Source organism: Drosophila navojoa, chromosome 3 (genome assembly GCF_054131105.1).
Source record: "Drosophila navojoa isolate 15081-1374.11 chromosome 3, UAZ_NAV_1.0, whole genome shotgun sequence".
Classification (NCBI taxonomy): domain Eukaryota; kingdom Metazoa; phylum Arthropoda; class Insecta; order Diptera; family Drosophilidae; genus Drosophila; species Drosophila navojoa.
The window spans coordinates 11042981-11056624 of record NC_142891.1 but is presented as its reverse complement, the minus strand read 5'-3'; the positions used below and the strand labels follow the sequence as shown (position 1 = coordinate 11056624).

General features: G+C 36.8%; 1 protein-coding gene across 1 annotated transcript; it reads right to left on the bottom strand.

Annotated features, from left to right (window-relative positions):
- Positions 1–5431: 5431 nt before the first annotated feature.
- On the bottom strand, positions 5432–5942 carry LOC115565173 (kunitz-type serine protease inhibitor 2). Its single transcript, XM_030390181.2, has 2 exons — positions 5774–5942; positions 5432–5703 (listed from the first exon to the last, which is right to left on the bottom strand). The coding sequence occupies exons 1-2, from the start codon at positions 5850–5852 to the stop codon at positions 5471–5473; spliced, it is 312 nt and encodes a 103-aa protein (XP_030246041.1). The 5' UTR covers positions 5853–5942; the 3' UTR covers positions 5432–5470.
- Between the last annotated feature and the right edge of the window lie 7702 nt (positions 5943–13644).

Here is a 13644-nt window from a genome sequence, read left to right as displayed (position 1 = left end):
TAAAAATATTAACAAATTTAAATGTATAATTAATTTTAATTCATAATTTTCATAATGAGTATACAAAAAAATAAAGCAATAAAATAAAATAAAAAATATTTATGATGTTCGATTATATACTTTTAATAAATAAATATATGTATATATCCACGTACTGCTTATAACTAAATCGTATTATTCCTTTCACAACAAAAATAATTTCCCATTAAAATACTCAGAAATACCATATCAAAGGCAAACATGTATGATTTTTCATTTCCTCTTGAAGGCACCATGAAAATACTTAAAGAAATTGTGAAAAACTCCTTTCTTTATATATTCTGAATGCGTCGCTTAATTTAAATTAGAAGTTCCATTAAATTTTGCGTGAATAAGCATATATCTTAATACTTTTAGGTGACATCTGACAAAGAGAATAACCCAAATTTCTTCATGGCGTCTCATAACTCAGTGGGTAAAACCAATTTGGTGGGTCCGGCGGTTGTTTCGCTTGTGTTTTTCCATTAAAGTCAACTAATAAATATTTTAGGCAAGGGAGGGTACGCAGCTAGAGTCTCAGACGGATATTAAACACTTAAATGCTAGCATAATTTTTACTATTCCAGCGGCTAAGTATTTAATTTAATGCGTCGCTCGGCCACCGAAAAGCTAAGCTGAAAACAAATAAATTGAGCTGGTGGCCAAAAAGGGCGAATAGGCCAGGAGGAGGCAAGCAGCTGGCAGCCGACAGTTGGATAGACAGGCAGACGGCAGACGGCAGACAGCAGCAGCCGGGGCTGAGAGTTGGGGCTGTAGGCTTGGTTTGGGGCTTGCCCGCCTGCCTGCCTGCCCACACAGTAGTGGGCAAATTAAAGATTAAACGCTGGCAAAAATATGCTATGGGGTCAGTCACTGGAGGGGGCGGAGAGCTCCAAAAACAATGCCCAGTCAGCCAGCCAGACAGACAGACAGACAGCGTCGAGAAGTGGGAGCTGGAGAAGGAATGGGGCCCAAGCTCAAGTCAAACAAAAGCCAAATGAAATGAACGCACGCTTAGCTGAGAAGCTGACGCCAGTCGAGTCTATACGAAGAGGGGAATGAAGCGGTCAATAGGAGCAGGAGCAGGAGCAGGAGCAGGAACTGAAAGAGGAGGAGAATCCGGGAGCAATGGTTCTCTGCCAATTTATGCGCATTATTAAAGCGAATGCATGAGATGCTTCACATGCCAAAGGTGAGCCCATCGTGCGGGTCCAAGTGCACATCGGGGGTGGCGTGGACTCCAAGTCTGGCCTGCTCCGGTGCTGGCCACGCACATACGTACGTACGTAGGTGTCGTAAACGGGCATTTATTTATGTAGATTTGCGTTGAAGGCAACAGACTGTATGTGTCTGGTATGAAATAAAAAGGTGGACAGGGCGAAATGTTTTCTTATTACAATTATTAAATCAAGGTAGAGTCGGCCTCTAGACAGACATGGAACTTCAACGAGAAGATTAACAGCAAATGTTTTGACAGAAATTGAGTACACGAGAATGACAAAATTCCTATATGCTTTAAAAGTGTAAATTAATATATTATTAATAGTGTTCTATATAATATAATAACAGTTTAATATATTCAGCTCAATTCAAGTGGGTTATAAGCATGTATGTAATCCTTTGTCACTCTGCAGCAATTTTGCTCTCGCATTTTTGAGTTATAGGCTCAAAACTGTAGAAGATAGATACAACTCTTACTTGACGTGGTTTCAGTTCATAATGGATAAAGATGTACTATATATCATGTTATTTTAGGCTGTCTACACAATTACATATTAGCTATATATTTATAACCTATAACTAATCCTTCGCTAACTGAAGTAAGTTGGGAGAAGACTCAGCTGACATTATTCTCAAAACTCACCTTATATAAAGTATATCAAGTAGAGTCTTCAAGCTTCAGCTACACCCACATACTCTTGTTTTATTCCCGTTTATTCTTTTTCACATGCATTTCACATTTGCCAACTATAATTTCAAGTTATATCATGCTTAGCCACTATTAAAAACCACAATACTTGATGCTATTGCAGTACTTAAACTTAGACTCCAAAACAATGATGTAAAAGTAAGCGAGACCCACATTTGCGAGCCATTGAGCAAATGTAGCTGTAGCTGCATCATTAAACGTAAATTTTATGGCTTTAACATTAATTTATGCACACTTCAAATGTGGCTGAAATTATAAGATTTTAATAAACTCGCTCGGCCGTCCAATGTGCGGCAGTGCATCGCATTAAGTACGCGCCATTTAAACGGGGCCAGGTCCCGGGGCCAAACAATAGGCATAAAAATCAATTATGAGCCATTAGCCGGGGCACAACAAGCGCTGCAGACTGTTTGGCCAGGAGCGAGCTCCAAGGGACTACTCATGCCCATGCTCCTGGCCCAGGCCCATTCACAGCAGAGCACAGCACAAGTGTAGCTCATAAATCATCTGGCAGGCTGTTGCGCCGACTTCAGGCTTTGCCAGTATACATATGTATATATATATATATATATGTATATACAGCAACTCCTCGATTTCCCAGTTGTTCACGCATTAAATATTTATTTAGCAAGATTTTAATGGAGCCAAAGAAGTTAAGTGTGCAAATGCCGAGCAACACGCAGCAGCAGGTGAATCGGCCAGGCAGCCAGCCTAACGTGTCCTTTGTGGGCGTGGTGTTTGTATTTTATGTAGCTGACAGCTGTAGGCATCAGGGTTTGCTCAGAGCAGAGCAGAGCAGACAAATTCATTTCATTCGTGCGGAAATGAAATGCATGTTTGACCCATTTAAATTTTTGAAGCAGCCTTTTGAAGAGCCTTTGAAATATAATTTATTGTGAACACACATTTCAATGACTCTGTGCAAGATTGACTATAAATTGGCTGAGTTGAGGCTTTAGCTAGATTATGAAATTAAATGCCATTGTGCTAAGAGCCATTGAGCTGCAAAGAGAAATTCTAAATTGAAATCATAAATATTTGTATTAGCATATGTTAGCAAGAATATTAAATAGCATAAACTAAATGGTTAGCTGTTTAATATCTATATTTTCATTAAATATATTTTATGTATAGCTTGTTCATTTCATTTAAAAACCTTTAAGATCAATATATAAATATAATATATTATATTATTCATTTTGTTTTTTTTTTTTTTTAATTTTTATTTTAGATTCATTTTACTTGATGTGTGTAATGGATAAAGTTAAGAAATTCTGAACTCTTGTGATACTGTTTTAAATACAATAAAAGAATTTTTAAGACTCAATAGTAAGTATAAGTATATAATAAAAATAACCCTAACCTTAATTTATATTGGAATTACCATATGATATATGCTTATATATTAATACTATACTCTTATTTTACATTATAATTTACCAATCACCATACATTGTAATATTATAAAGAATTGAAATTAATCAATAATTAGAAACAGATGTCTTACCTTTTTTCCAACTCATCTTGTAACATATACTTGGAATACGCACCTCAGTTTGATTAACGTGCAATGCGGCAAATTTGCTAAATTTACTGCTAATTACAATTCACTTTAGTATGTATGTATATGCGGCACAAATTTTTATTAAAGCTGGACTGGCTAAGGAAAAAGTGTTGCTGCTATTTGCGAGAGTGTTCGCTCATTAGAGGCTCGAAGGGCATTTGTGGCTTAATTAGCGACATAAAAGCAGCTCACACCCAAGATTCTAGTTAACTGTGGTTCCCCTCGCCAGCCCCAACTGCCATCAACTGGTCATGTGACACTTCCGTCACGGTCTTCCTCGCTCTCGCTAACGTATTGCTGCTTAGTTTGCCGCTCACGTTGGCCTTTTTTGGATGGGGAGCAGAGGAGTCGTGGGCATTGGGGGTTACTTTTATGACTGATTATGTTGTTTTTCGGCATTTAATTGCCACTTGGCCTGCGTGCGGATGTGACTATTTTTATAGCTAATGAGCAGCTTGAGTTGAATTCCCCGTCCATTCATGCAGCATCAGGTGTATTCGGCATTATAATGCTTGGTGTGGGTAAATGGGTATAGACGATGGTCTACGAACTGTCCAATAAAATGCAAGAAGTTATGTGCGGGTTGTTAAAATTGCGACAAATTAAAACAAATGGTTGGCTGGAGTATCCTGGGGGGATGTGGGATGTGCTTGGCGGCGTTTGGACTGGATGGAAGGCAGAAATAAATTTATGGAGGTATTTCCTTAAGGAAGAGTTTAATATATGTATGTATAGAAATGTATGGTACATTAACAATATACATATTAAAACAAAATATGCCAAAAGATAAAATGTTCGCTATGAGTGGAATATAAAATCTTATAAGAATGTGCGCCATTAAAAATAAAGAGAAGACATTTTGTATATCAGACAACTGAATAAGCAACTAATACGTTTTCATTAATATTTTACATTGCTCTCTCTCTCTCTCTCTCTAACTCTTCCGATCGCGGTCTAGATTGCCCTAGCTGATATTGCCATCCTATTCATACGCTCGTTTTATATTTGGAATGCAAATGGTGCTCATGTGTACTTATAAGTGAGAGCGTTGTTAAGAGATCGATGTACGCTATGCCAGCTCGCTGTGTATGTGTACTCGGTCTCACACACTCACTCTCCCAGTCACTGACTTTCTCACAGAGAGTCGTTGTACACAGACACAGTGTGCGAGCATATCAGATGTATTTAAAGAGCGCCCTTGCTAATATTGCTATCCCACTCGGACTCTCGCTTTTCGCTGTGTGAGAACGATCCACGCAGATGAAATGTGCGAGCATATCAGATATATTAAAAGAGCGCCGGTTGCGCTCGCTAATATTGTTATCCCACTCGCGCTTTCGTTTTGTATTTGGAATTTTATGGTGCTGGCTTATTTTGTCTCAAGTATTTTTGCTTCGCAGTTGGTATCCAAATAATAATAAAGTGTAAGCAGTTCAACGCATCGCTGATACTAGTAATACCGATTCACTCTAACACCCGTTTGCATATGAGAATTGTTAAGAGCTACATGATTTAAGTGTGGAGTTTACTTATTTGGCGCTTCTCAAATGTCATGTCAAAAGTTGTCGTGCTGAAAAATGAAATGTTAGCTATTTTGCAGGCAGACTCAGCTGCAGCTACCAAATTACGCGAGCTGTTTGACTTAATGGCCGTTCAGATTGGCAGCAAACAGACGGCAACACAAAGAGCCAGCCATAGATTTAGAGACGATGACAGACAGAACGAGAAAGATGGAGAGAGGCCATAGAGAGGAGATGGACGGCACACATACACAGAGTAAACGTCAAAAGAAAACGCATTACTTGCAACTCGACGGGGCAAAAGAAATTTCAACTGAAATTATGCGTTTGCACAAGACATAAAGCGAGCTGTCAAAGTAAACGAGTATTAGGCCATGTTGTACCCTGTAAATGATGATCATCAAAATTATTATTTTTTATATAATTAAAAATTGCAATTTATAATTCATCTTTGTAGAACAGATCAAAAGTTGCCTCTTCTATAGGATCGTGACCGTCTGCATTCTGCACATAGCACGTGTCCATGCATTCGCGTCTTGTCGCAAAACGATTTGGATTACCTCCGCAGCCAGTGTAGTAGAAGTGTACACAGCGATTGCTTACGTAGTCATAGCCGAAAACACGAATTTTAGCATCGCATAGACCAGCATCGGCCATAAAAAGGCATTGAGCTGCGTAAAAGGCAGAACAGTTAGATTTGGACTTGAATAATATACCAATTAATACCAGTTGAATACATACGTGCTCTGATAACTTTGTTGAAGGCCGCCAATGCTGTGCTAATAAGCATTAGAAAATAAATGAATTGAAAACAATTCATGATGATGCAAATGGAAAGGCAAGGAAATTGTAGATATAGCTAGAATAAAATTAAAATACATTTGAATATTGAATAATCAAGGCTAAATTGATGTTTAACAACTGATATACCCCGTTTGGATTGCATGGATAGCTGTGGCACATACATACACGCTCAGCTTGTTTCTCTCTGAGTCTGCTGGCTGAACTGCACTTTGGAGTAGTCGCAGCATAGCACTTCATCATTTTTATTGCCAAGAGAAACATCACTTCCTATCCACTGTTTGCTATCTTTTCTAAGACTAAAAAGTTTTTTGTCCGTCTTTTTTTTTTTGCGAATTTGACTAACGATTTGATGACGTTGATGGGGCTTTGAAATGCATAAAATAAAATGCATGATATTGAGAGAGAAGTTGTCGCCGCATATTTCACGCCAAAGTGCAGCGCGCTTTAAGTTCGAGCTGCGGAAGTGGATGTGGCTGTGGCAGCAACGGAAACGGATATGAGACGCCATAATGTAAACGGCAAACACTCAAGTTTTGCCAACGATTCGTATCTTGCTTTAAGTGTCTGGCTTAAAAAATCGATTTAATTTCATTTGTAAAGCGATTTTCACTTAAAATGTGATTACGCAAATTTTCAATTTGAAAACGATAACGAAAATTGGCAGCGTAGCTAAAGAAGGGTCGGGGCTGGCTAGGATGTAGAGCCCGCCCTCTCTTCCCCCATTTCCGTATTCCCTTCCCAGCTAAACCAATTGGCATGCGTTGTCGCCCCAGAGACTTCCGTTGTTTTCTTTGCAATTGTTGTACATGCGTTGCGTACTGAGCGTCTTTGTGTCTCGCGGGTATTTCCGCGTCAAATTCTCAAGAAGCATAATTATATATGTTATATGCACAAAGGGAGAGCGTAATCAGTTTGGTGTGCAACAAGAAAATCGAGGCTACTGGCAATGTAGCTACGTTAATCATGGTATGAGGTGGTATATTCTAATACTCTTTTATATAATACATACGAATTTCTTAGCTGCTAGACCTCATATGACACAAGTTCTAGTTTTAAGCAATCTTAGTTACCCTAATTATTTAAATATTTGTATGTTCACTTCTAGGAAAGTCGGAGAAAATGAAGTTTTTGTCGACTTTTATCTTTATAAAATGTATATTCAGAAATTATAAAATTGATGTTGTATAACATATTTAAAGAAATATATATGTATGCTTAAAAAATATTTCTGAAATAAATAAATATAAATATATTTACAAAACGTCATTTTATATTATTTGACAAAAGTGAAAACATTATTCTTATTTTTATTTACTTCTTGACTGTACACAATAATATTTAATAATATTTTTATATTTGATAAAATGCAATTTATGTAAGGTTATTTTAATAAATAATATTTTATTTGAATTGATATGACTAATATTTTAATATTTGAGAAAATGTAATTTATATTTTATATATATTTTTAAAAAATTATATTACTATATGCATACATTTAGTTTGTTTATATATTATATAAAATTATATTTCTATATGCATACATTTCGTTTGTAAAAAAATATAAGAAATAATTGCAAAAATTTAGTTTTATTTTATAGCATAATATTTAAACAAAATTCGATGACATTTTAATAAAATAAGTTAAAGATAATAATGATTAATTAAAATTTGTATTTAACATGCATTTTTAATTTATATAATTTTTGATTTCCTTAATACAAATAGTAGAAAGTTTCGAGAAAATGATTTAAATTCATACCTATTTTCAGAGCAAGTAGAGTTTATGTTACCCTATTTGGCAGTTACTATCAGCATCCTTCGAAATTCCAATAAAAATCAACAGCAAATCCGCAAAAACCAGAAAACAGTTAACATTTATCGACAACCGCTGAGCAATATTTGTGCCACGTTGCCTGGCCCAAAGGGCCTTCAACCGACACTTAATTAAGTTTCAGTTGCTGCAACATTTGCCAGTCACTAAAGCCCAATGCACAGCAGCCGCTTATGATGCTGCTCTCTCTCTCTCTCTCTCTCTCTCTCTCTCTCTCTCTCTCTCTCACTGACGTTAACTGCCCACAGCAAAGCTCTGCAGCGACCGCTAATGCGGTTTAGTTGTGCTCCCGCTTCGCTTCCTCTCCCCAGCTGCAGTCGTATCGCAACTAAAGCAATTGCATTTGCCACCACACAAAATGTAACGCAAATTTTGACAGACGCTGATTTCAGTTCGTTGATTATCGTTGACCAATGTGCCTGAACAGGTGGGGAGCGAAAGGCAAGCCCGCCAACAGAGAACAGTGAACAGTGAGTGCAAATTGTTACAAATTTGGACAGCGGGAATGTATTTTTCTCTCTTTTTTTTTTTTTTTTTTGTTAAATTTAAATAAATTTGCAATGGCTGGCAAGAGTTGGCAGTTGGCATTGTTGTTGTTGTAATTTTTTGGCTACAGCGGAAATCTACCCTCATCAAGTTCCATTAGATTGTCAAAGCTCAGACTCGACGTTCGCATCGGCTCAACCGTGCGCAAAAGTGTCAAAATGTTTAACATATGCCCACATGAGACATGGGCAAGGCTCTATTTATTGTAGTTGTTGTTGCTGTTGTTGTTTCCACTGACATTGCTGATAACAATGACAATAACAAGCAGCCGACGCCCTGTGGGGCCATGTGTGAAGTAGTTTGCTGGGAGCCGCCCCCAGCACTGATTGGGCATGGCCGTTGATACCTCTCGGTGATGCCTGGGCCCCTGGAGCTGCCGCGCTTGGTGAGTAATCACATGAAATGGGCTGTTTGTTGACCTGGTTGTTGTTGAACACAAACCAACAACCGTGTTCTAGTGTTAGATAACGCCAGAAAATGTGATGACATTTGAGCCGAAGCTTCTCACACCTTAGGGCTTTAAATTTATACTATGTATACCACACATATTATTAAAAATATATATAGCTACAATATTTATAGGAAATATCAATATATCTTAAGCCTTTTAAGCCCCCGAGGAGAGACTTTTTCAAACTTTGTACCTATTTTAAAAATTTTAATTTTTATAAATATTTTATAATATAATTTTTAAATTATAAAAAATATTAATGTGTATATAAAATAAATACAAAAATATTAATGTGTATATAAATATGTATATAGTATTTAGTACTTTATATTAAGTTGCTAGCTCAATGCAGTCTCTCGCTTTATGGCATGACCGATACATATTATTAACATTAACTGATTTTACAGTATTTTCAATGTATTATACAATTTTTATTATCAAACTAAAAAGTTCTTTGTAATTTATTCAATTTCATAAATAATTAATTCATTCAATTATTTATCCTGGCGTAAAAGAAAGAAATTTCAATTATATTCGTCTGCAAGGCAAATAAATCCCATTTCCTAAAGTTTATTTCTTATGCATTTCAGTCGACTCGAAATTTTGCTGGCTCAACTCAAGCGCATTTTCTTGCCACTATTTTTGGCTGATTATAAAAAGCCGCCCAGTGCCTATGCACTGCGCTAATTACCAGCCGACTAGCTCAAGCCGCCGACTTGATGAGGCTCGTACCAAGGGAAGTTTCCAAATATTTTCATTAGCTGGCGCCGCAGTTTTCTGGCATTTCCTGCGTCTTCCGCGCTAACGCCGCCTGGCCATTAAATGCGTTAAGCTACATAAAATGTGAGTTTGACTTAGGCCTCTTAACGACTCCTCTTAGCCAATGTTCAACTGAATTTAAACGAGCGAGTTAACAAGCAAAAATTTGATTTATTGCTAGGCGAAAACTTTGCGCCTCGACTTTGGCGCACACTTTGCTCTTGTGTGTGGGCGTTTGGGCGTATGGGCGTGTCAGGGATAAAACGTCTATCAGCTGCCAGTTGAGCACTCGCCCACAGCACTCTCCTCACTCCTCCTTCTCGTGCTGACTGCACTTGTCTGGGCCATATGCAAAAGACGCCCACTAAACTTTAATGAGCTGACATTGAGGCGCCTTCGTGCGCCATTTGGGCGCCGAAAAGTTTGCGTTGTTGCTTTAATTGCTTTGCGTGCCAAGCGAAAATGTTCCACACTGGTAGTTGGGAGTGTCTGGAGTTTCCCGTTTTCAGCATTTTTTATGTGCATTTTTATGGCACACGAGCAAACAATTTTGCTACACACAAATTCCATAAAAAAAATTGGATATTCCTTTTGGGATAGGTCAGTGTTAACGGCCTTTAAATGCAGTTGTTAGGGAATTCCACTTTGTGTTGCCTACTTTCGAGCGTCGTGAGATGAGCAAGCAGTTCAAAAGGTGCACTTGAACACGCGCAGAATTTATAGCAAGCAGTGCATGTGCAATTAGCACAATTAAACTTTAGTTTCTAATACTTATAGAATATAGAATATAAAGTATGCAATGTAAAATATATTTTAAAAAATTTTAAAATTTGAATTATGCAATATAAAATATAAAATATAAAATATAAAATATAAAATATAAAATATAAAATATAAAATATAAAATATAAAATATAAAATATAAAATATAAAATATAAAATATAAAATATAAAATATAAAATATAAAATATAAAATATAAAATATAAAATATAAAATATAAAATATAAAATATAAAATATAAAATATAAAATAGAGAAGAGTATATTGGATATTTAAATTTTATAGTTAGGCTGAATTTATACTCAAAGTTCGTTTTATGTTTACAAACGGAAATATTTTGTATTGCCTGTGTGTAATTTATGTCCTGCGTATTATTAGCTCATATTTATGCTGCAAATTATCTGAGGCTCCACATATAGTATAAACTGCTGTTAATTTCCATTACAAAGTGAAAGGCTGGATGGTCTGAGAGTTGGGAGCTGGTAGCTGGTAGCTGGGAGCTGAGAGCGTTTGCCCAAGTGGATTTCGTACATAAGCGTATCAATATGCAAAAGAGGTTCGGCCCAGGACTTGCCACTAAGTGAATGTGAAGACACGGCAGCCAGAAGCCCACAGGACACAAGTGGCTAAACGTGACGAGCATACATTAGCTCAGCTCGACATACATGCATATATGTATGTTAGTGTATTTGTGTACCTACTGCTCGGCGGAATATCCCCTCGTACCGCAATAAATGCAAAAAATATGCATAAAGTGCAAAAAACATGGCATAGAAAAACGCGTTCAAGTGTCGGCTGGCAAAAAAAAAAAAAAAAAAATAAAGACAGGAAAGGAGAACAAGTGCGAGCGCTAGCAAAAAACACGCCAAAAAATGAACACGAAAAAATATTCAATCAGACAAGTTGGACAGCAGCGGCGGGGGCTGAAAACTGAGAAAAGATGCGTGCGAAAAATGTGAAAATACGAAATTGTGGAAAATGTGTCGAGCCCAATCGAGGCCAATTTTCTAGCAGATGTATGAAAAATCAGCAAAATCAGAGATCCCTGGAATATGGCCAACTAAGCAATTCTCTCTGTTGCAAGCACTTGTCAGCTAGATAAGATGAAGGGATAATAGAAGAGAAATAACTGAAGAAGAAGATTGTTTTGAACTATCTATCTATCTATCTATCTATTATAATATATTCATTTACCAGGTGTGTATTATACAACTAAAGCGACAAGCAAACTAATTGAATAAACATACAAATATGAAAAATCAGAAGAAAAAACATTTTTTTAATTGTTAACAAATATAAAATATATGTATGTTTAAAGAAATATATTGGATGAGTCGCTTACAAGCTGATTCGCCCTTGTATAACTCTAACCAGATCCAAAATATTTGACAACAATTCCAAAACTCTTTCATTCTACAAACATTATCGAAAGGCTTTTTGATTTTTCACTTTCTTCAGATAAATCAGAATATAAATCAAAAAGCTTTGTCTATAATTAACAATAATAATTTAATATAAGTATATCGCATTCATAAATTAATTTTATTTATTTAATTAGCTAAAATATTTGCCAAGTTCCTCTTCTCTGATACCACAGCTGATGAATATGCGTCTGACTCCTGCCTAAAATCCATTTGGTGGCCAAGTAAATGTCGGGCCATAAATTGTGGCCCTGAAGAGCTATCGACAGACACGCAAATGGCGACGAGCCAAGCAAATATTTAATTAGAGAGATAAAAATAAAATGAGGCGTGGTCACGGCGAAGACAAACAAATTAAGTTTGACTTGGGAATTGGTTCATGGCCAAAAATATTTTCGATTATGGCAGCTGCCAAGACGAAGCTTGGCCAACTCTTCGAATGCAATAAGGCCTTTGCGTCTAACCTGACTAAAAGTCAATTCACAAAGAAGCGAAAGCACTTGACTTTTTTTTCTATCGGATTTTTCTTATATTTTTTAATGCATATATTAATCCAACGCTTATTTCGTCTGACTGAAGCTAAGAGGCAGCTGCCAAAGGGTGTGTGTGAGAGAGAGAGAGAGGGGAAGTGGAGGGAGGGAGAGAAAACCTTTGGCAAAATCCATTTGTTGTTAAAAAATTCAATTTATATTCGATTACGCGACGATGTCTAAGTAGAAGTCGGCAAAATCTGAAGCACATTTTTTTCTTACAATTTTTGTATTTTTATTTTTATTTATATATATATTTTTTTTCAGTTTGCTTCGATTGAAAATGCGCCGTCATGCGTTAAAATTGCAATTTTTTCTATGTTAGCCCGCTCAAAGCAAATGCAGAGGCTGCCTTCAAGATGGCAGGAGGAAACGAGAGAAAAAAAAATTGTTAAGCAAATTGATAAATGAAAGAGGCGAGGCAAGGCTGCTTACATATACCCTCTTGCAGCCCCTACCAGAGCACTCTATAGCCTATATCCTGTACACTGTACCCTACTCTAATTGTAAAATGTGGCTGCTGTCGAGTGCTGGCACTGGGCGAACGAACATAACAATCATAGTCAATTGTAGCTAGTTAAATATTCATGGTACTCGTTGTGTGTGTCAGGGCGAGAAATAAAATAGCAAAAACAGAACCCAACAAACAAACAAACACAACCACATACACACACATATACTATAGCAAAAATGACACCCGGACACGGAAGCTAGTCCGCTGATTGCCCGATTGGCCCCACATGCCGTGTGAATATAGAAGAGACATCGAGAATGCCCATCGAGAGGCGTCGCCTCTCTGCTCTATGTATATTGGAAAACGATTTTGAGTCGCTCCTGCTACAAACAGAACGTAAACGGAAATCGTAACCGAAACCAAGGCAAACATAGAGATGCGCGTATAGAGTATAGAAATAGCAAAACAAAGACGCCAATTGCGAATTTCATTGCAAATGAAACGAAAAACGTTTTATTTTGATTTTCTGCACGCGTTCGAAACATTTAAACATGAATCAGGAGGAGCGAGAGGGGGGAGCAGCAGAGGTGTATGTGGTGTATGGAATGGCAGGGATGGCACTTCAAAGGCAAATGTTTGCCTCTTTTTAACCATAGACGCACGCATACATACATACATACATACATACATATATACCCTGTGGGCTGAGCGAGCCAGATGAGTTGACCAGGCGAGGTAGTTGCTAAAGGTAGAATTTTAGTTGTTAGTATTTAAATGTGGAATATAGGTAGTAATGTGAATATTAATATACCCTGTAATACATGTTAATCAGGGTATATATATGTATATAAGGAAGTATGTGTACTTACTTTTTCTATATTCCTTAATAATGTTTTATTTGCAATCTGTCTTCTACCTTTAACAATACCAATTTCCCTAAGTTATAGGGCATTTCGCAGTCGCACATGCTCAATGAAAATCAAGCAAACGAGAAGTAAGAAAATATTCTATTTGCATTTAGCCATGCAATA

Coding starts and splice junctions, on each gene's coding strand:
- LOC115565173 (XM_030390181.2), bottom strand. CDS start 5,852: ATGAATTGTTTTCAATTCATTTATTTTCTAATGCTTATTAGCACAGCA. Junction 5,704..5,773: donor CAACAAAGTTATCAGAGCAC/GTATGTATTCAA, acceptor CCTTTTACGCAG/CTCAATGCCTTTTTATGGCC.